This window comes from Vicugna pacos, chromosome 10 (genome assembly GCF_048564905.1).
Source record: "Vicugna pacos chromosome 10, VicPac4, whole genome shotgun sequence".
In the NCBI taxonomy this organism is placed as follows: domain Eukaryota; kingdom Metazoa; phylum Chordata; class Mammalia; order Artiodactyla; family Camelidae; genus Vicugna; species Vicugna pacos.
In genome coordinates this window covers 59212122-59240023 of record NC_132996.1, presented here as the reverse complement: position 1 = coordinate 59240023, position 27902 = coordinate 59212122, and the positions used below count along the sequence as shown (strand labels likewise).

General features: G+C 48.7%; 1 protein-coding gene and 1 long non-coding RNA gene across 3 annotated transcripts in view; one reads left to right on the top strand and one right to left on the bottom strand.

Annotated features, from left to right (window-relative positions):
• PRDM11 (PR/SET domain 11) overlaps window positions 1-27902 on the bottom strand; it is an 85626-nt gene that overhangs the window by 38944 nt on the left and 18780 nt on the right. Inside the window, exons 1-4 of one of the 2 annotated variants that reach the window (XM_072969840.1) lie at window positions 15442-15493; window positions 14199-14323; window positions 13734-13837; window positions 12907-13169 (exon numbers count right to left, since the gene is read on the bottom strand). In XM_072969840.1, the coding sequence (XP_072825941.1) occupies window positions 12907-13169; window positions 13734-13837; window positions 14199-14317 (486 nt within the window). In that variant the 5' untranslated portion in view covers window positions 14318-14323; window positions 15442-15493. Of the gene's footprint in view, window positions 1-12906; window positions 13170-13733; window positions 13838-14198; window positions 14324-15441; window positions 15494-27902 lie in introns of those variants that run through there. The other variant, XM_072969841.1, reaches the window with a different exon arrangement.
• LOC140698775 (uncharacterized) lies at window positions 16870-27169 on the top strand. Its single transcript, XR_012076718.1, has 4 exons — window positions 16870-16988; window positions 21462-21528; window positions 22625-22767; window positions 26450-27169. It is a non-coding gene; the product is annotated as an uncharacterized lncRNA (long non-coding RNA).

Here is a 27902-nt window from a genome sequence, read left to right as displayed (position 1 = left end):
AGGTGCAATGTGCTCATCAACTGTATGCAAAAAGGATAAATACAGCTCATGGGGTATGCTCCATTAGATGGTGCATCCTCATTTTATGGATAAGAAAACTAGAGCTGGGCGAGAACACTGACTAGCCCCAAGACACGTTTCCCTCAAGTGGGAGGAATGACGGAGTCCAGAGCCCTGTCATCAATGCAGACAGTTCTTCCCTTCCCCGGTCCCTCTCCTCTGCCTGGAAAAGGCACACAGTCTTGGAACCAGCCTCCAAACCACCACCCCCTATCCTGAACACACTTGGCCTCACTCTTCTTGGTAAGACTTGGTGGCACTGGTGAAATGCACTCTTGCACTTGAGGAGTGGCATCAGGAGACGGGCTTGAATCCTGTCTCTTTGCTGTGCCTGACATGCAGGGTCTTGGGGCAAAGGTGGGAAAAAGACCCAAGAGAATCTGCCCATCTGGGAGGCAGCAAAAATGCAAATTAAAATGGGCATGTGGCCCAAGAGAAATTAGACAGAAACAAACTTTATACATCATACAAAAGATCTGAAGGGTCTTCCCAGTTCACAAAGCAGAGAGAAGCAGTTGACAGGGCTGATGTGAAATGCATCAAATGGAGTTATTCAAAACACAACCGGCATATCCATCACAGGCAGCTCTCCACCAATAACCAGTGAAATGATCTAGAGATAGTGAGAAAAAAAGCAGGGAAAAAAGCCAAAAGCCCCACAATGAGTTACCACTTCACATCTACAAGGATGACTAGAATCAAAAAGTCAGTAACAATAAATGTTGGTAAAGATGTGGAGAAATCAGAGCCCTCATATACTGTTGGTGGGAAGTTAAAATGGTCCAGCAGCTGCTCTGGAAAACAGTCTGGCAATTCCTCAAACATTTAAACACAGAGTTACCATACGACCCCACAGTTCCACTCTGAAATACAGACACAGAAGATAGGTCCACACAGAAACTTGTACTCTAGTGTTTACAGTAGCATTATTCATAATAACCAAAAGGTGGAAACAACCCAACTGTCTGTGAACGGACATACAGACAAACAAAACGTGCTACTGCCATGCAGTGGAATACTACTTGGCCATAAAAAGGAATGACACCTGCCACAATTCGGATGCACCTTGAAAACATTAAGCTGAGTGAGAGAAGCTGGTCACAAAAGACCACATACTACACGATCTTATTCACATGAAAGTCCAGAATAGGGAAATGTATAGAGTCAGAGAGTAGCAGAGTGGTTGCCTAGGGCTGGAAGGGAAAGGAGGGGGAAGGTGGGGGTGACAGTTAAAGGAAAGAGTTTCTTCTTGAGGTGAGGAAAATGTTCTAAAACTGACTGTGGTGATGGCTGCACCTATCTGCGAATATACTAAAGATCACTGAATTACACAATTTAAATGGGTGGCTTGGATGGTACATGACTTCTAGCTCAATAAAGTAGAAGAAATCTTCCAAATATTCAGCAGCAGCAATAAGACAAGGAAAAGGAAATAACCTTCTGTCACTGGCTTGACAAGTCTTCCCCAGAGAAACAGGAGTGTCGGTCTGAGTGGAAGACCAAGGGATGTCACGTGGGCATCTAAGTAGTCACGCTTGGGGTTGGGGATTAGGAGCTCCAGCTTTGGTTCAAACTCCTGGTTCCACGATTTGTTGTGTGGCCTTGGACAAGTAACCTGGCCCTTTAAGCTCGTTTCTCAATCCGTAAAAAGGGGTAATAATACTTATCCCACAGCACGCTTGGGCAGATGCGAAAGCTAAGTCACACACATCCTTTAGCGCCCAACAAACGACAGCCACTGTCGCCATTATGACAGTGGTTGCCCTAACAGCGTTTGCTCAGGACCCTCTGGGATTTCAGGGCGCTGAATTTGGCTCTGAGGGGGTAAATCAGATAAGATCTCTCCTGGAGGAATTTTCAAACACCAGGAAACCCCAAATCCACTGTTATTAAAACCAGAAAGTTCACTAGAAATTAGTGTTTCTCAGAGTAAGGTCTTCAGATATGTTCTCAAGATCCAAAAGTTCTCACAAAGAATTTGTAATTCACTGTTTTCATTTTTTAAAAAATCAATATACGGGAATGCCCATGAGATTTCAGCCCCCAAATAGTATAGTGCTTGTGACTGAGTTGGCACTTGTGCCTATGAATTCCTGGCCCGGCTCTCGCCCCTCCCTACCACCCGTGGCTGTGTGACTCTGGACTAGGCTCTGTCTTACAGGTGGCCTGGACTTCTTCATTCCTCTATCTTGGGTCCAGCCACGTGACTTGTTTGGCCAATGGGATATTAACATGCATGATGCAAGCACAGGTTTGAAATGTGCTTGTGAGGGTGGGCTTGCCCGCGGGGCCTCTGTCTTCACAGGAGAAGAGCTTCCCCAGGGAGCCCCCGGCTCTTCAGTCTGGGCCCAGAACAGACACATTTGGAGTGGACCAGGCACTCGGTGGGGACCCAAGCTTACCCTGCCACTGGAGGCTGAGTAGCCCAGCCGAGCCCAGTTAAATCAGCCCAACCGCAGGCAACCAGCAGACACATCAGAATAAATGAGGATCTGCAGTCAACCAGCAGATACCTGAGCAAAAATCAATGACTGCTTTTCTATGCCTGGGGGCAGCAGACCAGGGCCTGAAGGCTAAATCCAGCCCCCCTCCCTGTTTTATACAGCCCACCAGCTAAGAACGGTTTGCACATTTCTAAATGGTTGAAAATAAATCAAAAGAAGACTATTTCATCATGTGACAATTACATGGAATTCAAATGTCAGTCTTCATAAATAAAGTTCTAACTAGAACACACACTTCTGGCTGCTCTCACACTACGATGCCAGACCTGAGTAGTGAGACAGACCCGGTAGGCTCCACAAAGCCTAGAACACTTACTATCAGGCCCTTTACACAAAAAGTTTACCCACCCGGGTTCCACATCATTGAATTTGAAGGTAGCTGGTTACATAATAACAGCTGACTGTACCATACCAACTATTACTGCTTGCAATGAGCCAATGATAAAAAGAACAGATACAAACTTAATATGTCAAGGACGCATTCTGGCAAAGACTAAGAAACATCGCGGCTATTGCATCAGCAAGAGTTTCCAGTGTTTCAAATACAGACAAACAAATAAAGAAAATAAAATATCACATGGCACACAAAAGCACAGGCACGTCAGAACGCCACCAAAGAAATTGTGTCTAAGTTGTCACTATTGCATTCACTCTATAAACAGCAATTTAGTTGCAGTAAAATGTCATCCAAAACAGGACACTGATTTTGTTAGTTTGAATTACATTAGTTTGTGTAGTTCTCTGCATTTTATGTTTGTCTGTTTTGGTTGTATATCTGTTTAACAGCTATGAGAAATGTTGTGTTCATCTAGCTTTTACGTTTAAACCTTTTAAAGTAACTTTGGAATAAAATTAACATAACATTGGGGCCCCATAAACATTAAAAGTCAAACACCTGACCAACAGGTACATGAAAAGATGTTCAACATCACCAGTCATCAGGGAAATGCAAAGCAAAACCACAATAAGGTATCACTTCATGACTGTCAGAATGGCTTTCATCAAAAGTACAAGAAATAATAAGTGTTGACAAGGGTATGGAGAAAAGGGAACCCTTGAGCACTGTTTTGGGAATGTAAATTGGTGCAGCCAGTATGGAAACCAGTATGGAGGTTTCTCAAAAAATTAAACACAGAACTGTCATATGATCCACTATTTCCACTTCTGGGTATTTAACCAAAGAAAACTTAGCTCAGAAAGAAATCTGCAACCCCATGTTCATTACAACATAGCCTGTAACAGCCAAGAAATGGAAACAACCTAAGTGTCCATTAGTGGATGAATGGATAAAGAAAATGTGGATAGATATACAAGAGGATGCTTTTCAGCCATAAAAAAGAAGGAGATTCTGCAGTTTGCAACATGGATGGGCCTTGAGGGCATTATGCTAAGTCAAATAAGTAAGACCAAGACAAATACTGCATGATCTCACTTACATGTGGCATCTAAAGGAAAAACAACAACAAAACAAAATAAAACCCCAGAAACTCAGAATTCATAGATACAGAGAAGAGATTGACAGTTGCCAGAGGCAAGGAGTGAGGAGGTTGTCAAAATGCGTGAGATGGTCAAAATAAAATAAATTAGTCCTGGGCATATTAATATACAGCGTGGTAACTACAGTAACATATATACACATATTTTTAGAAGTCACCTCAATATAACACAAGTGAGAAACACAACTGCAGAAGAAGCGCTGAGGAGACCAGGAATGTTGAAGGTCAAGTTTAGAGCCAACTTATATTAGAAATATTGGACTAGTTCAGAATAGTTTTTCATGCTTTACTTTTGTTCCAATATAATAGATTTTGAGAATTATAGGCTCAGTTTCAGCCAAAACTAGCTCAATAGCATATTATTTTTGGGGGGGGATGGAATATCTGTGGTTCAGTTCATGATTCAATAATCAAACAGCCACCATTTCTAAAACAGCTATACAAGCCAGGCTATTTAATGCTTCTGGTAATAAGAGAAATCTCAGGAGGGAGGCACATATTTTTATTCTTGGAAAAGCTGACATTGAATCAGCAGTGTTTTAAGATCCGTAACATCTTAGAACATGAGAAAAGCAACTTTTTTCGAGCATCATCTTCCATTTTTCTTCTAAGCACACGCTGTACTCCTGCTGCACCTGTCACCAATTCCCCATCTCTACATCACACGTGCCCCCGTGCACATGCCGTGCCCGCGGCTTGTGATTCCGTGTTCCCTCAGTTCCTGACTCCACTGGTCACAATTCAACTCATCCCTCAAAACCTAGTCCAGGCTTAGAAGCAAGGACACCCCAAGAACAACGTGCACATCTAATGCTCAGAGATTTGATTTCTAGGTACCATTTCTCACTGAAACAAATCAGAGCTCCTAGGAGAGATGGCTAGAACATCTTTTTTTTTTGTACCAGAAAGTAAGGAAATCCTAAAAGAAGGACAAAGAGTCTGAACGAGCTCCCGCTGGCCAAATCTAGGGCAATTTAAAGCTCAAAATGAATAACGCTGGGAATGGACTAGAACACACTGAAGGGAAAAAAAAAGAATCCACGAGTCCACGCTGATAGTAAAAATAACTGTAAAATGAGGGATGGGGTGGGAGAGAAAGTTGACCACTGTTTTTTTAACCAAAGAATGTCAAGTCACAAATGTAGAAGGAATGGTTAAAAATCATTTCAAACCAAGAAAAATAATTGATACAGACAAGAATCATCAATAGTTGCTAAGACCACTGGGTTAAAGAGAAGACAAACGGACCTCGCGTTTTCCTGTTATCTGTAGTGAGAAAGACACAACATCCTTGGTGCCAAAAATCTAGAATCTGAATCTACTGTAGAGAAACAATCAGACAAATCTAAAACGTGGAACATTCGGCAAACAACTGCCCTGAACTCCTCCAAAGTGTCAATATTGCGAAAGAGAAAAAAACAATGCAGGGAAACTGTTCTAGGATAAAGGAGACTAATGAGACATGACAACTAAATGCAATGTGTGATGCTTGAGTGGGTCCTGAATGGGGGGGAAACTATAAAGGCCATTACTCAGGGCAATTGGGAAAATCTGAATATGGATTATAGTTGAGACAGTACTGTATCCATGGTTAAACTTCCTGAACATAACAATTATATTGTGATTATATCGGACAGGGGTCAGCAAGCAACAGCCGGCAGGTCAAATCCAGCCCCTCATCCTTTTTCATACAGCCTGGGAGCTAAGCATGGTTTTGCTTGCTTTTTTAATGATTGAAAAAAAAAATTTAGGGGGTATCATTTCACTTGTTAGATTTTCAAAATGTATACGAAATTTCAATTTCATTGGAAGTGATATGAAATTCCTATTTCAGTGTTTATAAATGAAGTTTTATTGGAACCCAGCCACGCTTATTCATTTATGTGCCACCTATAGTTGTCTTCACTGTACGATGACAGAGCTGGCCAGCGGTGACAAGGGCCGCACGGCCCACGAAGCCTAATATCTGTAACTATGTCTCAAACAGTTCAGAAAATACAAATGAAAAGACTGTGTGTGCGCGTGTGTGCGTGTGCGCGCGCACGCATGCACACGTGTACCTACACGGGCCTGGGGGTAGATACATAGAGAGAAATTTAAGCAATTGTTATAAAAGGTTAGCAATAGGGGAATCTAGACACAGGGTGTGTAGCTGTTAATTGTACTGTTCTTGTAACTTTTGTATAGAGTTTGAAATTTTCAGAATTTAGGGTTAATAGAAATTAACAAACAAACGTGAAAAGCACGTGCTCATACTCTCACATACACAAAAGTCCAACCTGTCTCAAATATCCCTTCTTTCCTTTCCTTCCTAGAACAGCCCATTATGCTTCCCTTTGCTGAACGCCCCCCAAGCTTGGTCAGACCTGCCTGCTGCCGCTGACGTCACAAAGCACTGCACGTGTCTGCTTACACTTCATCTATCCCAGCTACTCGGGGGTTTTCGGACTCTGTTCTGGAGGGCGTGCCACGAGCTTTTGCACATGCAATTTCCACTTTTAAAACAAATCTCCATTTTATGATGGACGCTGAAATGGAACACACTGAAACACCATTTCACGTCTGCTTCTCCCCAGAACAGTAGGAGTCTGGCAGGCGGACAGGCTGGCTGACAGCAGCTGAACAATCCCACCACATTGTTTCCTCTTTGTAAGGAGCCCTGGGAAATCTCCCACCCAGCATTTACCCAGCAAAGCAGACATCCTCGGGAGTTACCTGGGGCTTCTCATGTTATGGCTGGAGAGCACTGGTAGCTAAGCAGGCTCGCCTTTTCCCACTGGCTGCCGGATTTGGACCCTCTATAGCTAAAAGTACACAGACGGGTCATTATGGTATGCATTTTTAGCCTCATTCCTGGCTCCATTTAGGGTCTCCACCCTTGTTTTTCTTTCTTCTCTCTCTCCCAGTTTTAATATGCTATCATGTTATATTTTATATATCCTGCTAGGCTGCCCTAAATCCCTTCTGGAACCAGACTGGGTCTAAGTGAAAAACTGAAATAGAAACCCTGTGCTGGCCTCCTCTTTCTTCTGCCTCTTTACCAAACCATATGGCTGCCTGGCACTCTCTCCCCGAGCACCTCATGCCTGCAGCATCGTCCCTGGCCTGCAGTGTCTGAGGGCAGCCTGGCAGTCTTGGCAATGACTTATGGAGACAAGTAAGTAGAGGAAGGAGCACTTCTTTTCTAAACAGCCAGAACTGAGTGCAAAACTCCTTTTTAATGATTCCTTCAAGAAGGACATGAAGGAGGGATGCAAAGTGGAAATGGTCATTTGGTTCATCTATACCCAGGCCCTGTCCCTGCACTGCACTGTACACAGCGGGATCAGTTTTCTTCTGGGTTGAGAGAGATCAAGAGGGAACTTGTACTGGGCAGGAAGGATGAATGGAACAGAGTCAACCAAGGCTGGGAGGTAGGAATAGGCAAGACAAGTAAGGGAGATGGAGAGGACCAGGAGGCCAAATGAGAGGGTGGGTTCTAGAGTCAGACTGCCCAGGTGTGAATCCCAGCTCAGCTACTCACTAGCAGTTTAGCTTTGTGCAGGACTCACCCTCTCCAGGCCTCAGTTTTTTCAGCTGTGCAATGGATAGAATAAGACCTCCTTCACAGAGGCATCGCTGGGATCAAATGAGATCATGCTGTGAAGTGCTGAATATAGACCCCGCCACACAGTAAGAGCTCAGTACACGTTAATGGCTATGCTCACCCTTACGGTATCACCACCCCTCCCACTGGGGGAGCCACCTCTCCCCTCTCTCTCACCATTCAGCCAGCCCATCATCTGAGCAGGCAGAGCTCTTCCTCATTCCTATTTTGCCCCAACTGAGGATGGACATGCACGCGCGCGTGCGTGCACACACACACACACACAGGCACTGTTCAAGCCATTTTGCACATCTGTTCTCTCTAGATCTTCAACGCCTCTCACTTCTTTGGATCACAAAAGTCAAAGCCTCCATATGGTCCTGCGACCTCCAGCCACACCCTCCCCGCACCCATCCATATGTTGCAGCTCAGAGGCCCTTGGAAGGAACCTCCAAGGGAGCAACATTGCTGCCTCTGATCCCACCCTTGAACCACGGGCCACGCCCACTCTTGATGGGTGGAGCTGGTCTGTGACCAGGCTGCAAACTCCAGGGCTTCCTGTTCTCCCTTTTTTCCAGATCCCAGACCCATGCCAGGCCACAAACTTGGGGAAGCTGCCTTTAGAGACCCCAAGCTTGCCTTGCTAGGCTGTCCCAAGGGGCAGAGTCTGGTGAGGGGAGGAGGGGGTCCTGTCAGCCCTTTGGGCATGACACTAGATTTCCTCCCCTGAGACCTTCCCACAGGCTGAGAAGCCATCAACTTCCTCTCCTACACATCCTTCAAGACCCATCCCCAATCTGCGCAGCCAAAACCGGAAGCTCCTGCTCAGGGCCTAGTACCTGGGAATTGTTCTGTGTCTGAGGCTGGATTGAATCTGGACCACATTCAGTGAATGAATATATATATTTGTTGAATATAACCACATTCACTGCTCCCCCTCCTCAGGTGTGTCTCCCCAAGAAGGAACTCCTTAGAGCCTCCAGTATCACACAGACGTGCTGTCTTTGAAGGAACCCCAGGTCTGCCAGGTACCAGCAATGGATGTTGGAGCCTCTTACTTAACCTCTTCAGTTCTGGGTTCACTCATCTGAAGGAGAGGGGCAGCCACCTTCACCCAAGGGACTGTTTTGAGGGAGAATGTTGTATACACTTAACATATAATTGCTCAAGGAGCAGTCAGACTTTTAAAACAAGTCGGTTACCCTTGCTGGCTCCCTCTTTTCACCTCCTGCTCTTACTTCAATCCACAGCAATGTGGCATTCACCCTTGAAACCGCCCCTGCCAAGGACACCAAGACCTGAGTGTGTCACCTGAGCTAATAGGCTCTCGGTCCTCAAGCTTCTCACCCACTGCAGCCCTGACCCCACCACCCGGCCCTTCCCTGGACTTCAGTTGCATAAATTTATATGTTTGGTCTCCGTCCCCTTCGTATCCAGGCATCTTCCTGCAGCTGCAGACCCCCACACACTGACGCGCCCTGGGACAGCTCCACCTAGCATCTCATTGGCACCTCCAGCTCTACGCACCCCAACCTCCATTCTCCCCAATCTCAGGTCACCTCTCTGCACATTTTAGCAGATGTCCCCACAAACACACAAGCCCACTGGATTAGTGTCCTCTTACTGCTATACCAAATGGCCACAAATACAGTGACTTAAGACAACACAAATTTATTGTCTCACTTTTCTGAAAGTAAGAAATCCTAAAATCAAGTTGTCGGCAGGGCTGAGTTTTTTCAGAAGGCTTGAGGGAAGAGTCTGTTTCCCGGCCTTTTCTAGCTGCCTGCATGTCTCAGCTCCTGCCTCCTTCTCTATCTTTCAGCAGCAGAGCATCTTCCAATCTTTTCTTCCTCTCCTGCCTTTCTCCTATAAAGATGCTTATAATTACAGTGGGCCCACCCTGATCATCCAAGATAGTTTCTCCATCTCAAGATCCTTAATTTAGTCACACATGCAAAGTCCCTTTTACCAAACAAGATAACAACACTTTCACAGGTTCCAGGGATCGGGACACAGCCATCTGTGGAGAGCCATTATTTGGAGAGCCCAGCATGCTTACCTTCCTTCATCTGCTCCAAATCTCTAGGAGATCCTCCAGGGACAGAAGAAAGGTTGATCTACCTCCTTTCCACATCCAAGGTCTCCATGTGACCCTTCTCTGGTAATACAAAAGCTTACCCATCGTGCCTTTTCTCCACTCTATATCCAACCATTTCCTCAGCAGGACTCCCTCCACTGGGTTTTTTTTTTTTTTAAGGAAGTTAACATCTCATGAACAAACTCCCTAGCTCCTAGTCTTCCTTCAACCATCACCCTTCCTGTCTCTCTCCTCTGCTTTGTATCTCTAATCAAACCTCTGAGAAGTACCTATATGGGTCACCTCCACTCTAATAAGGTTCCCATCTCATTACCCTTCTGCAGGATTTCTCAACCCTGGTGCTATTGACAAGTGAGGCCAGACCACTCTTCGTTGTAGGAGGCTGTCCTGTGCATTAGGAAAGGTTGAGCTGCATCCCTGGCTTTTACCTTCTAGATGCCAGGAGCATAGCCCCATCTCAAGGTGTGATGGCCCAAAATACCTCCAAACATTTCCAAGTTTCTCAGAAGGGGGACAGGGGGTACACATTGCCAGGTTGACAACCACAGTCTTATAGTGACAGATCTTGCTGAAGTCGCCAATGATGTCCCTGGCACTAAATCCAGTGGACACTTTTGAGCCCTCCTCTTGCCTGGCTTCTCAGCAGAATTTGACACTGTTGGACATTCTGGCCTTCCCACCTCTCGGGCTCCTCTTGCTCTGCCTCCCGTGCAGGATCAAGCTCCCCTTCTGCACAGCTTTTGAAGTTCCTCAAAGCTTAGTCTTAGGCCCTCTCCATCTCTCTCTTAGCCCGTTCTCCCTGGGGCCTGCGCTCCACTCCTCTGGCCCCGCTGACCACCTCTGCATAGATGACTCACCAAGTGACATCTCCAGACCTCCTTTCCATGCTCTGAACCCATGTATCTAACTGCCTAGTCGACATCACCACTTGGATATCCTGACATCACTCTAAACTGAAGTCCAAAACCCAAATCAGGATCTTTCCCCCAACCTAGTTCCCTTCTGGCATTCCCCATTCTCAGAAAAAGGCACCATTCCTGACTTGTAGGGAGAGGAACACCGCAGGAGGGGTTCCTGACACTTCCCTCTCCCTTACTTAAGCCAACTGGTCTCTTTCCAAGTCAAATCTCTTTCATCTCTGAAACAGTTTACAAACCAGTTCACCTGTCTCCATGTCTCTGCTCCACCCTAGCCCAAGCCTCCACCATCGCCGCCTTAGACAGTGACCACAGCCCCCTGATGACCAAAACCTCCATCCCATTAGTTTGCCAGCCTGCAGCCAAAGTCATCCTTTCAAAACATAAATGAAAGCTTTTCATTGCTCTTAAAATAGAGAACGAAAGTCACAGTTCAGCCCACTGGGCTCTATATGACCAAGAATCTGTCTCCTCCAGGCCCTGTGTTTGCAGCACTCCAGGCACGCTGACCTTCCAGTTGCTCAAACACACTGTGCTCTCTTCTGCCACAGGACCTTTGCCCATGCTGTTCCGTCCATCTCCATGCCGTTCACCAATTACCACCTGGCGGGCATTCTCTTCTTTCAATCACAGCCTATAAGGAAGCCTTCCCTGACTTCTGACCACATCAAATCCCTTGTTTGTTCACTTGTCTCCTAGCCTCACTGTCTCCATCAGCTTTCAGAGTCATCATTTTACATGCACTTATCTTACTCTTTAATTCATTCCATCCTCCCCACAATAAACTCTAGGAGTGCAGGACTAATGTCTGATCTGGCCCACCATTGTGTCCCCAGAGCCAACCCAGTGCTGGGCACAAAGGAAACCCTTTGGGTTTACCTAGTAATTAATGAATGACCTTTCTCCCCCCTAGCCTGCCTTTCTCTATTGTCCTCTTATTTATGTTCAAGTTTGATGCCTGAAAGTCATCTTTGATAATCCTTTCTTTTTGGATCTTTAAAAATCCTTTTTCCTCACCCTCACATCTTGTCTACCAACAAATCTTGAGGATTCTCCCCGCTAAATCTCTCCCAGATGTGATCATCTCTAGTACCTGAGTTTAAGCCACCATCTTTCCTTATGTAAACCCCCACCCCAGCCTCTTACCTAGAATCCCAATCCTCCATCCTGCAACCCACCAACTCATACCTCTGCCTGTAATGCTCTGATGGCTTCCCCTGGCCCGCAGGATGAAGGATGCACTTGTCACGGCATGCGAAACATAGCAGGATCTGGCCCCTGCCTCCTTCTCCTGCCAATTCTTGCCACTTTGTCTCCGGCTTACTGCTGTCACCCCACTGGACTTCTCAGGGGTCCTGTCTCTCAGGTGTTCTGTCTGCTTGGATCATTTTTCCATTCCCCTTCCACTAAATGCTACTCATCCTTCAAGTCTCAGACTAGAGGAAATCTTGCCCAAACCCCTCAAGTAGACCAAGAACAACAACAATAATAATAGCTGATATTCACCGTGTGCTCGCTAAGGGCAAGCAGGACTCAGAACTCTGCAGTGACGACTCAGCTCATCTTCACCATCAGCTATGATTATGCCGGCACAAAGGTTGAATGACTTGTCCAAGATCGCATTAGATAGTAACTAGCAAACCTGGCTGATGTAATGAACTTGGGCTCCAGCTCCCAAATTCCTGAGCACTGTGAACGCTGCCATCTCCCTCTACTCCCAGAGCGTCCTGTATTCCCCCTTCAGTAGCTACTGTCACATGTGCGTGTCCTTGTTCACAGACTGTTCTCCCCACCAGACTGCCCACTCCCTGAGGGCAGGGACCATGTCTGTCTCACTGGAGGCTTTACCTCTAGCACCAGGCATTACTGCTTTTTCAGCTGAACGTCACACTCTGCATCGCCACAGCGCCCAGCTCCAGGTCACCCACTCCAGAGGAGGGCTTGGGTAAACCATAAATGTCATACAATGGCCCACCAGACATACACATGAGGATTCACGGGGAAACTGCCCCACCGCTGGTTCTGCTGACTACTGCCAGATGGGGCTCCTCCACATGCCCCTTGACCACCAAGGGTCACAGCCACTCAGCCTCAGTAAGGGGACAGCAAGATCCATCATCCACGAGTCCGGGAGTGATGGCAGAAAAGCTCTGGGGCCAGGCTGGGCCAGCGTAGGGCTCCCCCTGCTGGTTTCCTTCCATGTTCGTGGCGCCCTCTTCCCAGGCACAGCCCAGGAGACACTCACCAGCCACGAGAAGAAGCCAGCTGATTTGTCCTGGGTGGAGATCTGTCCCTCATAGGGACCGAAGATGTGGCCCTTGGGGATGACCTCATTTATGCATCGCACGTCATTCTCCCCACTGGCTTCCTTGACCACCTCCATGCCCTGGGGGATGGTGAGGGCGGCCCGGTCTGGGATGCCCACGGGCACCGGCGTGTCAGACACAAACACCGGGGGACCGTGGTTCGGGCACTCATCCACAAAGTACTCCTGGCAGGACTCGCAGACTGGAGGGATGGAAAGAGGAAAGAGAGCCTCAGTTGCTGCAGAGAGGAAAGACCCCCACGGAGGTGGCTGAGGGGCTGATGGGACGCCTACCCTGAGGACAGCATCGGGCAGTAGAAAGCACACAGCAGGGGACTCGGGGGTCCCAGCCCTGGCTCCATCCCAGCCAGCCACAGGCCCCTGAGTCTTCTTCAGTAGCCAATAACCCACTATCTTCCGTGAGGGCTCAAAGGACATGCCTGCCAACGCTAAGGAAGCCAGTAGCTCCCTTTGTTTCAAATTTGAAAAAACAGAAGAAAGACCATGACTGGAGTCAGATGGGTCTGGCATCTGTAGGGGGATTTAACCCTCACCGAGCCTCAGTGTCCTCCCCTAGAAAATGGGACCAAATAATAGACACCTCGGTGGCTGATGGTGAGGATGAACTGAGGTCTGGACCTGTGTCTGGTACATCATAGGTGAAGGCATGTCATGACTATTATGACTGCTGATTCCCTAACCAGGGGTGGGGTGGGGGGTGGGGGTGAAGGGCAGAGTAGCCAAGAATAGCCCCAAGCTCCACTTACACCAGAAGTCCACTTGCTGGAAGCTTTTGGGCATGATGAGGTCACGCTTCCCCTTCAGTTTCTTGGGCTCCACTTCCATGGCGGATGGGTCTGATCTCCTAGAGCTGGCCAGGACAGGGGCCAGTAAAGAAAGCAAAGAAGCCATCAGAGTGAGAGGCTGGTGGGCGGAGAAGCCAAGGACTTGGCCAGGAGGCTCTGGGGCTTCGGGGCAGGTGGAGGAAGCCCAGCCAGACTGCTCGTTCATTTGGTGCAGGAGGTAGTGGAAAGGTAGGAGTCCAGAGGCTCAGGCCTTCTTGGGCCACTGCTTGGGTTTTTCTAGAGCCTGCGCTCACCTCTGGTCCCAGGAGCTGCCCAAAGCAGGGGAAGAAGATGAGCAAAGAGGAAGGTCTCGCCTCAGGGTCTCCAATCAACCCAGCCCAGTGATGCCCCCCTTCTCCCTCTCCTGTCCCCCAATAGGGGCCTCACCAGGGTTGGCCATACTCCTGGTCGCGAAGTGGTGAGCAGACCTCTGTCTTCACCACCGTCACCATCTCCCCCACGGCCGCCTTGGTCTGCGCCAAGCACTCCTTCATGTTCTCAGTCATTCTGTCCTGGGGACGCGAAGGCGGGACCAGCACAGGAAGAGGATCAAAGAGACAGGGGAAGAGGGGTGAGTGGCGGAGAGGGCAAGCGGGGGTCCCGTGGAGTCTGGTTACCCTCCCTGCCATCCCCAGAGGAAGCGCTTGAGAACACAGACAACAAAAACAGCTGTAGCCCGGCCAAGAGGAAATGCCATTTCTATCCCAGGCTGGTCCTGGGGACGACTGGAGCCACCAGCCCCATGGGGTCAGGGGCCGGGAGGAGCTCAGGCCAGGAGGCAGAGCTGGGAAGCACAGCCTGGATCCCAAGACCAAAGGGCAAAATGTAGGAGGGACCCACAGGAGCCTAGGCACAAAACTCTGCAATGGTGAGCAGGGGAGGGATCCACAAAGGTCCCGCTGGGGCCAAGGGGTGCAGGCAGATGAAATGAGCCCGGCGCTCCTGGCAGCTCAGCCCCTCACCCAGGGGCGGCCAGGGAATGCTGCCAGGCTCGCTTTGCCAGCTCAGAGCAGGTACAGGCGGGGCCTGGGGGTCCTCGTGTGGGCCGGCCCTGACTCCAAGCCCCACCCAGCTCTCTCTAGGGGAGTCTCCCTAGTCCGCAGCTTACCGCCCTCCTCCACCACCGCGCCGGGCTTCAGCCCCTCCCTTGGCACCCCAGGGTCCTCATGCCAAGCCCCGGGACACTCTTCAGGCCAGGACAGCGCTCAGCTCGGGCTGGAGCGCGCTCGGCCCCGGGACTGGGCGAGCAGCGTGTGTGACTCACTACCCGGGGCCCCGCTGGCCACACCCCTGCTCCTCGGCTAATCAGCCCCCTGCTCCCCACCGGGGCCCCAAAGCCGCCGGCAGCGGGGAGGGGTGTGGGGAAACGTGACGGCCGGCCCCCTCCTCCGAGCCGGCGGGGACTGGGGGCGCGCGGAGGGGGGCGGGGGCGGCCCGGGCCGGGCCAAGCCGCCCCCGCCACAGCCCCCCGGGGCGCCCCCGCCCCCGGGGCCCGGGGGTCGTCGCGGCCGCGTGTCCGGCGGGGAAAGTGTGAGATCCCGCGAGCGGGCCGGGGCGGCGCACGGGTCTGGCGCAGGGGCGGCGCGGGGGGCCGGGGAGGGCGCGGGCTCGCTCTCTCCCTCTCACCAACCTTCCCGGCGGGGCGCTCCCTGCCCGGCCCGGCCCGGCCCGGCCCGGCCCTGCCCAGCGCCCGCCCCCCGCCCGCCAGGCCCGGCATTCCTTGCGGGGGCATGTGGCTTCTTGCCGGCCCCGGGGGCACGCAGTTGGCTGGCGGCCGGGAGGGGGGCGCGCGGGGAGCGGGAGGAAGCGGGCGCCCGGGAGGGGCCCCGCCTGGGAGGAATTCCAGCCCCTCCCGCGGGGCTCAGCCCCCACGCGGGCCGGGGGGCGCCGGGCGGGCGTCTGGTGAGGAAGATAGCGCGGGGGAGGCTGGGCCCCGCGGCCCACCGAGCGCCCTCCCAGCCTCGGCAGCCCACTGGGCTCCGTGGCGGCGCGGCCAGAGGGACGCCGGACACCCAAGTCTCCGGCCACCCACCGACGCACGCCCCTTTCCCCACCTGTGCGGCCTAGGGTGAGGATCCGCATCTGCCAGGGGCCGCACGCTTGATGCTTAGCTGACCTCACAGCCCACAGAAGGGTCCCCAGCCAGCCATGAGGGGGCAGAGGTTGGGGGGTCACGGAGCCAGGAACCTAGTGCTGGAAGATGTCAAGTGACTCGCTCAAGGTCACGCAGTCCATTCTTGGTGAAGACTGGACTGGAGCCTGGGGCATTCTCAGAGTAAATTGGTAACAGGAGAACCCCTGTTGTAAGCGTTTTTGATTCAGGGCTGGTTCACCTCCATGCCACACCCTTAGCCGTCTTCTTCCAGAAGGATGGCTGGACTCACCCTTGGGTCCTTAGGTGGGTTCAGGCCTCAGCCCACAGGTCCAGATGGGGGCAAGACCGAATGGATTTGTAAAGGCTCACTGAACACCCCTGCCCTGAGTAGCACTTCTCACCTGGATGGACAACATTCACACACAGCACATCCTGAGGCAGTTAGTCTAGAGGTTAGCAGCCTGGGCACCCAGATCCCACTGCCTGTGTTCAAACCCCACTGATTGGCTATGCGACCCTGGGCAGGTGTTAAGGACTGAAAGTTTGTGTATGCCCCATCAAAAAAATAAATAAATAAATAAATAAATAAATTCCTATGTTAAGCCCTAACCCTCAATGTTTCTGTATTTGGAGACCGGGCCTGTGAGGAGGCGATAAAGGTTAAATGAGGTCATAAGAGTAGGGCCCTAATCCAATAGGTCTGGTGCCCTTTAAGAAGGGGAAGAGACACCAGGGCGCTCTGTCAGGTGAGGACAGTAGGAAGGCAATAATCTGCAAGCCTGGAAGAGAGCCTTCACTGGAAACCAAATTAGCCAGCACCTTGATCTTGGACTTCCCAGTCTCCTAAACTGTGAGAAATAATGTCTATTGTTTAAGCCACCCAGTCTATGGCATTTTGTTATGACAGCCTGAGCTGACTAAGACAGCAGTTTTCTGACTTCTTCCGTTTCTTCATCAGGGAAACGGTGATACTATCAAATATTAGATTCTATCACAGACATTGCTGTATTAAACGGACAGAGATGAGTTTGGAGAGAACTCGGCACAGTCCTTGTATCCACTGAAGAAAGCTCATTGAGAAGGTGGGGATGAGTGACATCATTAAGCAGTGGTTTGAATTCTCACCATTGGATTTGATTTAAGTCAGCCATTTGCAAACTCTGGGACTATATTAGGAACTGACTGCTTGGGACCATTTTGCATGGAGCTCTCGTGCTCTGGCCCCTCTGCCTTCCCCTGGCTCCACCTGTATGCCATGCTCCATCCCGCCAGGGGCCTGTGAATTTGCTGTGTACTCCACCTACAGCACACCTGGAAAACTCCTACCCATCCTTCAGCCCTTACTGCCCCTCCATACCCTCTTTAGCCCCATGTTCTTCTCCTCATGTCACCCTTAGAACAGTCTTTTGTTAGCATGATTATTTGATTAATGTCTGTTTCCCATAAGAGGTTATGAGCTCCCCAAGGACAGAGTGCAGGCGTTTCTGTTCACCACGGACTGGCCAGCCCTTGCAACAGTTCCTGGCATCAGGGCAGAACTAGTAAAAGACTAGCCAGGTGCCAGGCATAAACTTTGAAGTTGGTACCCACTCTCCAGGTCATGCCCTTGCAGGACTGGCACCTGAGACTGAGGGCCTCCTTAAATTTTGCACTCCAGGTGACTCGCTTGCCTTACCCTGGGCTCATCCTTGCCTAGCACATGGCATATTCTCAATAGACATTTGCCAAGTAAATTAATGAACAAATGACCCATGTTGTAACTCACTGCCCCCCGCTAATATGTCCTTCTGGCCTCATTGAGAATCTCAACTCTAAAAGAGAACTCAGAGGGGGAGACAGGGTGGGAGGGTTATTGTTCAGAATTCTTTTCTTGGGGCGCTCTCTCATGACCTCTGCCAGGCAGGGTGGGTGAGGCTGGCATTGAGAAGCAGTGAGAGGTTGGTGGAATTAGACTCCTGAGGCCTGGAGTCTGAATTTGATAATAAGCGTAAAGTCTAAACTGTGTGACCACGGGCACATGACTTCAACTCTCTAGGCCTTAGTGTCTTCTTTGGTAAAAAGGAAAGAATCAAAATTGCTCCAGAGAAATCAATGAGACAAAGGCTGGGTCAAGGCCTTGAAAAGAGCCAAGTGCTACAGTTTGTAAGGGATATTAATAGTAAACTGGCTGCCAGAGGCAAGGGGGTGAGCAGGAGGAGAGATGAGAGAGGGGATGGAGGGAAGAGAGACCAAAGAGAGGGGGAAAGAAAGGAGGGAGCAGTGGGCAATAGTAAGAGAATAAAGGCTGAAGGGGAAGAGAGTGAGGAGAGGAAATCAGAGAGAAAAAAAGAAGGTGGGAAGGGACAAGGAGACTGAGAGACAGAGTGAGAGATGAGGGAGAAGGCACTCAGACATTTTTCTAAGTCTTAAATGGTCCTACAAAAACCATCTCCTTATGAGAAAAGGATTCATTTGAATCTCAAAATAGAGATGTCTATTGGCTACTTCCTTTCATGTCTTGTTTTTCCTTTACATCCCATCTTCGTTATGTAAAAAAAAAATTGTGATAATTTATAACATAAACCCATACTCAACAGGACATTTGAGCAATCAGAGACTTTAGGAAGAAAGAATGATGCCAATTAAATCCAGATTCTGTTGCAAGATAGTAATCTAGCTTTCCATTCAGTTCTGAGCCTCCTGGCAGCTAAAGCAAAAAGGGAAACACGATGGGTTACAAGGTATTCATTATTTGACACCTATTTATTGACTGCACAGTTAAGTTCTTGCCATTCGTGGAGGGGTCCAGCTGCCTGGAGAACCAGAATCGAGCATGACTGATGTGCATTATGACTCCCTTCTGTGTCTGCAATGAAGGCCATGGGGACAGGGAGGGAGAAGATAGGATGTGGCAGAATGAAGTTCCATTTAGGAAGACAGAGAAAACAGAGGCTTGTGTCCTTCACTGGGTCCATCTCAACAGGCACTGTCAGGCCTGAGCCAGGTGAAGCTCCAGGAACTGTTTCTGCAGGCAGCTCTGGCCCTGCTTGCCCAGAGAGGGGCTTGGGGGAGGGGTGGTCGGCAGGCCTCCTGGAGGACTCCAAGCTGCTGGCAATGCTCCCTCTCAGCTGGCTCCTCTGAGTCTGCACACGCAGAGATTAGGCATGTTGCAAACCCGGCAGTGAGATGCAGACCAAAGAGGAGGGGACAGAATGAAGCTCAGGAGCCTGTGGCTCTGTTTTCACCCTTGGCAGGGTGCCAGGGTCCTGGAATGCCCAGCAGCCAGTGCGGCCAGAGGACTGGGAGTCTGTACCCACTTGGGGGATCCTAGAGGCTGACATCATGAAAATCTGGCAGGTCTGCTATTATATCCCCCACAGTACCCTCTATTGTCCCCTCTGATGACAAAGAGACAAGCAGTTAGGGGGCTGGCCCAAGTCACACACTGACCTGGGCTGGGGACCCCAAGCCCTGGGTCTCAGTCCTGGCTGTGCTGTAAACTTTTTAGGTGACCCTGAGCAAGTTCCTGCCTTGCCCTGAGCCTCAGTTTCCCTTTCCTGAAAAATAAAAGGTCTAACATGGTTCTTAACAGTAAACCATGGGGGTAATGGTGGGAAAGCATAGAATTATTACAGGGAGTTGTTGAATTTATATATCCAAAAAGCACTGCCTATAGAAAGAATAAATTACATGCCTTGAACTTATAAGTAAGACACACTTGCAAATATATGTAGATACTTCTGTGATGAACAAAAGGTAAATCAATTAAAAAAACATTACTGATTCACAGAATCCTATGTCACCATATGTTTTATTAATCAACTCATACCAGCACAGACACTCACAAGCTATGTGACCTTAGGAAAATTCATTCACCGCTCCTACCTTGGTTTCCCCAGCTGTCCAATGGGACTGATATCAGGACTGATATCATAGGGCTGTTTTACATAGCATAGCACCTGGCATATGATAAATATTAGCTCTCTATAAATATTAGTTCTTTTTATCATCTGTTTTATTTATTATTTTAAAGGTGTAGCACATATCAGGTGGGCATATTGGTGAAAATTTTTTGACATTAAATGAGGGCCTTCACAAGCAGTTAATACCCTTAATAGAAAAACACTTTAAATAAATCTATACTATAATATAGATGTTCGTCCCAGTAGAAAAAACGGAAAAGAAAATGAAAAAGCAATTTGCAAAAGAAAAAAGACAAACGGCCAATGTGCTTTATGGAAAACCACAAAACTTTAATACTCAAATAAACATTAATTAAAACAAATAAATATGACTTCTCCTCTATTAAATTGGCAAAGATTAAAAATCAAGATACTAGTCAGATTTGGCAAGAGTGTAGGGAAAATAACCCTAACGTACCTTACTGGCTGGAATAGAAATCCGTGTAAACTTTCTGCAGGGCAATTTGGCAATGCATATCAAAAGCCTTGAAATGAGAAAAACCTTTGTAGGAGCAATCCCAAATCTAGGAATTCATCCTAAGGATGAAATTAAGTTGTATGAAAAGATCTACCCACAAGGCTGTCCTCTGCAACACTGAGAAACAGGAAACAACTTAAACCTCAAAAACAGGAGAGAAGCTAATACATAACATACAATGAAATATTAGACAGCAATTAACAATGCTTTAGAAGAATATTTATTGACATGGAAACACATGTTCAACAAACTGCTAAAGAAAAATGAAAGGTATGAAGGGAAAGAAGCCAATCTGAAAAGGATGCATCCTGTATGATTCCAACTCTATGACATTCTGGAAAAGGCAAAACTATGGGGACAGTAAAAAGATGTGTGGCTGCCTAGGGTTAGAAAGTGGGCAGGGTGAAGAGGCAGAGTACAGAGGATTTTAAGGGCAGTGAAACTACTCTATATGATGCTCTAATGGTGGATACATGTCATTATATATTTGTCCAAACCTGTAGAATGTATACCACCAGTGAATCTTACTGTAAACTATGGACTTTGGGGGATAATGATGTCTGTGTAGGTTCGGCTGTTGTAATAAATGTATACGCCTCTAGTGTTAACTGTGTAATCAACAAATGAATGCCTGCTGGGGTGGCCAATGGACTGGCCACATAGCTGAGGACAGATGTGTCCGAGCATACCTCCAACTCTTGGAGTCTGGGCTAGTCCTGAGACTGGTACCAGCTGTCCATCACGGGGGAGGTTGTGCGTGTGTCCGGGCAGGAGGTGTATGGGAACTCTCTACTTTCCTGTGAACCTAAAACTTCTCTAAAAAATGAAGTCTTTTTTTTTAATGAAAGTTGTGAAAAGACAGATACAAAATAATTCCATATAAAAATATGTATTTAGCTGTATGGATTTGCACACACAGGTTTGGGAGCACACATTTTGGGATATCACTAGTGGTTAGTTGTGGGGCCTATGTTAAAGAGAGTTTCCATTTTCTTCTGTTTTGCTTAGGAGAAAAAAAAAGTCACTTAAAAATTGTAAAAAAAAACCCTCTTCATACTCATTTAGTTGAGAAATTGCTAATAATTGCTTAGAAGATAATATCTAAGATTCTTCCATCTTTACTCGCTTTTCATTAGACACTGCGATCTATCCAGTTATTTGGGAGGAAGGAGGAATCAAAATTAAAGACTGAAAACCAGGCATGTAAGTGCCACCTGACGCATAGTGGGATGAATGAATCCATCAATCAGGCAACCAACTGAGAAATCAGGGCCCCGGATTTCTACCATGAAGCACCTCTGTTTCAATATTTATGACTCCCATTTTGTCTAGTAAACATACTGTACAAATTGTGTAACAATTCATTCATTTTCCTAGTCTTTCCAATACACACAGGTTATGTGATAACCAGGGTGAACACCCTGGTTAGTTGCTATCATTCTAAGCAAAAGCAAAGAATTCTGGCTCGCTCATTCACTTGTCCTGCTGATTACGGGGAGCTGGGTAATTTTCATTATACTTCTTTATGTTCAAAAAATAGCTCGGTGGATAGACTAGTATGCAGAAATGAGACAGAACCATAACTGCACACTGTAGTATGGATGAGTCATGAGGCTGAGAAAAGAAATGAGACCCCAAGGAGTATATGCTGTATGGCTCAATTTATATGAAGTTTAAAAAAATGAGCAGAACTATGGTAGTTAGAGGTTACTGGCTATCCTTGCAAATAACTAGGAAGGGGAAGGAAGGGGGGTCTTAGGGTGCTGGCTATGTTCTATTTCTGGATCTGGGTACTGGTCCCATGGGTGTGTTAAGTTTGTGAAAATATATTGAACCATGCTATGCATTTTTCTGTATGTATTTATATGTCAATAAAAACAAACAAAAATTCTGCAGGGGCCCTAAGGGCAAGGAACTCCCATGGGGGGACCTCCAACCCCATCCAGCCCCTTATTTTGCAGCTGGAGGAACTGGGGTCCAGCCAGTGGAAGCTCCGGCCTCAGTCACAGCAGATTAGGTTTCAGGCCTTTATCTGCACAGCAGTTTCCACTGAGCATCAGGGCCTGTAGAACAGTCTCTCAAGGTGGTTCCTCCTGCAGAACCTTTTAGAGGTAATGTGTCAACTCCATTGTGGTAAGACTCTGATAAGGAGTTGAAAGAAGCACTTACGAGTTAAGTAGAGAAGATGGAGAAAAACAGCACCTTTTTTATGAGTTTGTTTCTTACAGTAGATACCGCTGGTGGCTTACCTGGATCCCTTTCCCCCTTTTCTCCCACTAACGACGCGGACTTTGTTCAGGTGCTACACTGTCCTCTCCAGACCGACGGCCCTACCCTCGGGAGAAAGCGCGCAGCTGTGGTGGCACGTGGCAGCCGGGTCCTGCGGAAGACCCAGGCAGGAATCACCTCGGGATGCGGCTGGCAGGGCAGAGCAGAGGAAAGGTCTGCTATAGTAATAAGTGTATTTGGTCTTTGTCCCCAGTTCCTGGAGCAGAGCTCCTAAAACCTTTGGAATCTCCCAACAGGAGCACCTTTTGCTATTCCTAAGAAGCCTCTTGCTGTCACACCTGAGTTTATGCTAATGAGGTGACTTAGGATGGGGCCCCTTGATAGACTTAGGACGGGGCCAGAAAGACCAGGAGATTAGAGTTAGAACTTTCAGCCCCATCCACTGACCTGGAGCTAAGGTGTGGCGGGGGTGAAGACTGAACACCATAAAAATTCTTATACAAGATTCACAGAGCTTCCTGGTTGGTGAACACATCCAGATGCTGGGAGGGTGACGTGCCTGGAGGGGCCATGGGAGCTCCACGTCCCTCTCCCCAAACCTTGCTCTAGACACTGCTTCCATCTGACTGTTCTTGAGTTGTACCCTTTATAATAACCAAAAATAGTAAAGCACTGTCCTGAGTTCTGCGAATTGTTCTGGTGAATTATAGAACCTGGGAAGCGGGTCGTGGAGACCCCAGATTAACGTTGGTCAGAAGTATGGGTGGCCCAGGACTTGTGAGTGGCATTTGAAGAGGCGATAGTCTTGAGGGAGTGGGCCCTCAGCCTGTGGGATCTGTGCTAATTCCAGATAGTTAGTTTCAGTTGGTGTCGGAGAATCAGAGCATGGTTTGGTACTGCAAAACATCTCTGAGACATGGTTAAGGCATTAAATCAACTAGTCCTAAAATCTGCCCTACTCCTGTACTCCCTATTTCACTTCTTTTTATTCCAGCCAGACTAGGACAGGGTCTCTGTTACGTGCGGCCAATGCCATCCTCACTGGTACCCTGCCCTACCAACAGTGCAGGCCCCACCTACCCACAGGTCCAGTCTGGCTGGGATCAGAACTCTGGCTATGCCTCTGTAAGGCATCCACCTCCATGGTGCCTTGGCCTATAAAGGGGCAAATGGAGGCTGCAACATTATACCCCCAGTTGCCCCACTCCCCCAAGTCCAAGATCTGACCTGAAGCTATAAACCAAGCTGTCTCCTTCAGGCACTGCTGGTGGGAGTGTAAACTGGTACCTCTAGGGAGAGCAGTTTGGCACCGGGAACCTTTCAAAAATGCACATAACCTTCGATCCTGCAATTCCACGTCTAGGAATTTTTCCAAGACACATGTGTAAGAGTATTCATTGCAGCCCTGTCTGGAATAGCAAAAGACTGGGAACAACCAACATGTCCATATGGATGTTGGTTAAATAAATGATAGCAAATCCATACAACAGGCAGCTGTTTCAAAGGAGGGAATAAACTCCGGCCCCTGCTTCTCCTCTGCCCCTCCCATCCATTCTCCACACAGTAGTCAGGGCAAACCCTTATAACCCAAGTCAGATCAAATGGCCTGCAGTTCAAAAACCTTCATGGAGCCCCAACTCCCGCAGAGCAAACCGCAAAGATCTTCAGTGGCACTCCAGCTGGACCCAGGCTGCCCCCATTCCCTCTGGACCTCATCTCCTACCACTCCCGCTTCACTCCCACCACAGCCACAAAGGCTGCCTTGCTCGGCCTGCTATGAGGCACGCTGCATCCTGAGACTTTGCACTGGCCGTTCCCTCTGCCTGGAATGCTCTTCCCCCAGAGATCCACAGGGCTCACTCCCTCATGGCCATCAGCCCTTTGCTCAATATCACATTCTCTGGCCACCTAGATAAAATTGCAACCCCCTGACACTTTCTACCCCTCCTTCCTTGCTTTATTTTCCTCCGGAGAACTATCACTATCAACTATATGTAGTTCTTATTTATACTATTGGCTGGCTGTCCCCCCGACTAGAATGTAAACTCCAGGAAGGCAGAGATGTATGTCTATTTAGTTCATTGCTGTATCCTCTGCCACTAGAACAGTGCCTGGTGCAAAGTTAAGCACATGACCCAAAATCAAGGTAAAGAAGCATACGTATCATTTGAGAGGCAGCAGAGAACGGTGGTTGAGAGCATGGATTCTGGCCCTGGGCTGCCTGGGTTCAACTCCCAACTGCCTCAACCACTGTGTGATGTCCGGGGAGTACCTTAACCCCTCTGTGCCCAGGAATGTTAATAGCACCTACACGGTAAGGCTGTTACAAGGATTAAATGAGTTAATGTTTGTTATTTACCTAGAATGGTGTCTGGCACGAAGTAAGATATATAAATGTGCGCTATATAAAATAAACGTGCCCTGCTTTAATAAAATTAAAAGGACATACACATTTATATGTGCTTACGTATGCACAGAACAGCTCTGGGCTATGACGGCTGCTGTTTCTGGGATTGAGGGCTGAGAGAGGAAAGAAACTTACTTCCCACTGAATTTTATGCCAGATGCATGCATTTCTAATTTTAAAAATAGATTAGTAATGCCTAGAAGTTAGTAACTGTTGAGGCTGGGCGATAGGTATATAGAAGTTCATTATACTCTTCTATCTTTTTTGTAGACTAAAGAGTTTTAAAATACATATCAGTATTAATAGTTTAAAAAACAAGTTCCAGCCTATCCCACCACTTCCCCTCCCAGCAGGCCAGCAAATAGAACGGAAGGGGAGACGGCATCTGCTGATGGGGTGGGGGTAGGCGGCGGGGGGCTCCTTCCAACCACCTGCTGTCCCCATGGAAGGGGACCCTGAAGTCCAAGCAAATTCCCTGAGGTCCACCTGGCTCCAGGTTTCCCAGCACCAAGTAGACCACAGCCAAATAAGGCCGGGGAAGAAGGGGGTGTGCCTGCTGAGGGCCAGGGTCAGGCTGCAAGCAGTGTAGGGTCTCTGGGCTGAGCTACCAGGGGCTCAGGGAGGCCACACTTGCAGATGTCAAAGCTGTCGAAACGGGAGGATGGGAAGGTCTTGACTGAAAGACGCCTGGCAATTTACATGCATTTAAGGATAATTAGAGACATTCTGCACTGATTGCTTGCTGAGTGCCAGGCAGAAGCTGGAGACCAGACATATCCTCTGGTGTCCCCAGCTCCTTACCTCTATGATGCTAATGCAGAAGGCAGAGAGTTTTTAAGCAGGGTGTCCCCAAGTCACACCTGTGGCTCTGAAGGGGCAGGGGAAGGTGTGCTCTCAAATATCACTGCATCCTACAGGCTGTTAGAGATGAAAGGTTGCGCCCAGGCCTCCTGGTTCAAGCCCCTCCTTTCTAGATGAGGAAATGGAGGCCCAGAGGGGAAGTGACTTGCCCAAGGCCTCCCAGAGGAAGACTCCAGGAGATACAAACCCACCACCATCTAGTCTGAGCTCGGCAGCCCCTCCCCCACCCCTCTGTCCTCCCAGCCCCTCTCCACGCTGCACTTACATGTTCTTAGCTTTCTTGCCTCTATACTCCTCCCAACACATCCATGGAGCTGAAGCCTCTACTTAGCGAGGTAGGATCCTGGTGAAACACCATGTGGCATTTTGGCCACAAGGAAAAGGGTCCCACTGTCTGCACCATGAGACTGGAGGGAAAGGGCTGCAGGTGGAGGGGCTGAGGACCATCAGGGGCCCAGTGGGGCAGGCGCCAGCCTTCACTTCTCCTGCAGTCTCCTTTTCCTCCCTCCCTTCCTCCCTGCTTCATCCCGCGCCTGCCCTGCCCACTGGCTGTGTATCCACCCAGTCCTCCCTGGAATTTCAGAATTAAAGAAACCTCAAAAGTCACCTAAATCCTTGTTTCTCCAGGTGTGGTCCTCAGCAGCAGCGGGGGCCATCACATGGTGCTTGTTGGAAATGCAGAGTCCTGAGCTCCACCCCAGATCTTCCGAATCAGAGCCTGCCTTCAAACAGGAGAATCCCCAAGACATTTGTGTGCACAGTAGAGTTTGAGAAGCACTGGTCTAAACTGCAAGCGACTGGAAGCTTCAGTGTATATCATGACTGAGCACGCACAAGTACCTCTAACGGGGAAGTCACCACCAGGCAACCAGGCAACCACCCCATCTTTAGACAAGAAAGTCGTGTGTGTGTGAGTGTGTGTGTGAGTATGTGTGTGTGAGTGTGTGTGTGAATATGTGTGTGTGTGCGTATGTGATGGAAGAGGCGGTCCCCCATGGGTCCTGAGCATACTCTGCAGAGTTGGTCCAACTGTAAGCCTGCACCATCCTCTGACCCTGAGCCATTTCTATGGCTGGTCACATAGGTAACTAAGTAGGTCATGGCAACCACAGCATGAATAGTGTACAACTGCTTGCTCCCCAGAGCAGGGGAACTGGCTGGTTGACTGTTTGCTACAGCAGGTGCCGAGCTCTCAGCCCTAAGTTCTTCCAGTGCGGTGTAACCCACGGTCACCATCTGGGTTCATCATGTCACCCCATGGGACTTGGGAGCATGGTAACCAGTGCTACCATGCTGATGGTCCTGCTGTCCTGTGCTGGGAGTAATAAACCGTCTTGCTGATCTGAAGAGTCTTGGCCATGAGTAGCATCTATGCCATGAGATGGGGGTTCTTCCTTGACTATATGTATGTGTGTAGGTGTGTCTATATGTCTGTGTGTGCCAGCAGTGGCCATGTATGAAGAAGTAATTAAATATCTTCCCCTGTACTCATGGAAAGGCTCATACATGGGGGCTCATACCATGACCTCAGTCTGAGGGGATTCAAAGGGAACCTGGCCCTTCTTGAGTGCCCACCTTGTGCCAGGTGTTCCATTTTTTTTTATTATCTCACTTAATCCTCTCCACCACCCTGCAGGGTAGATATAATCTAAAACCCTTTTTACATTTGAGGAAATTGAAGCTCTACCAGCAGCTCAATCTCAAAATAGTAATGAACATAAATTATCTGGACACAGGCATTAAAGAAATAAACAAAGAGTGAGATGATTTCTGAGAAAGGTACCTGTGAATTCAAGATGATGGGGGCACTAATGATTATGATGACTGTATGTCAAGCTAGTCCAAACAAATGGTGTCCTGGGACTCCTCCCACTGGGCTGACAAGCTCCGCACTGAGGAGGCACTGCGGAACCCTGATGCCCCACAGGGAGGTGCACCTGGCAAGGATGGGAGGCCTTCATCCTGGTCCTCCAGGAAGGAGGCAGGAGGGATAAGGACAGGGGTTTTACATGCATTGTGGAGGACATCCATTCATTCACTCTTGACTTCTGTGTGCTATGGAATGCCAGGCACTGTCCTA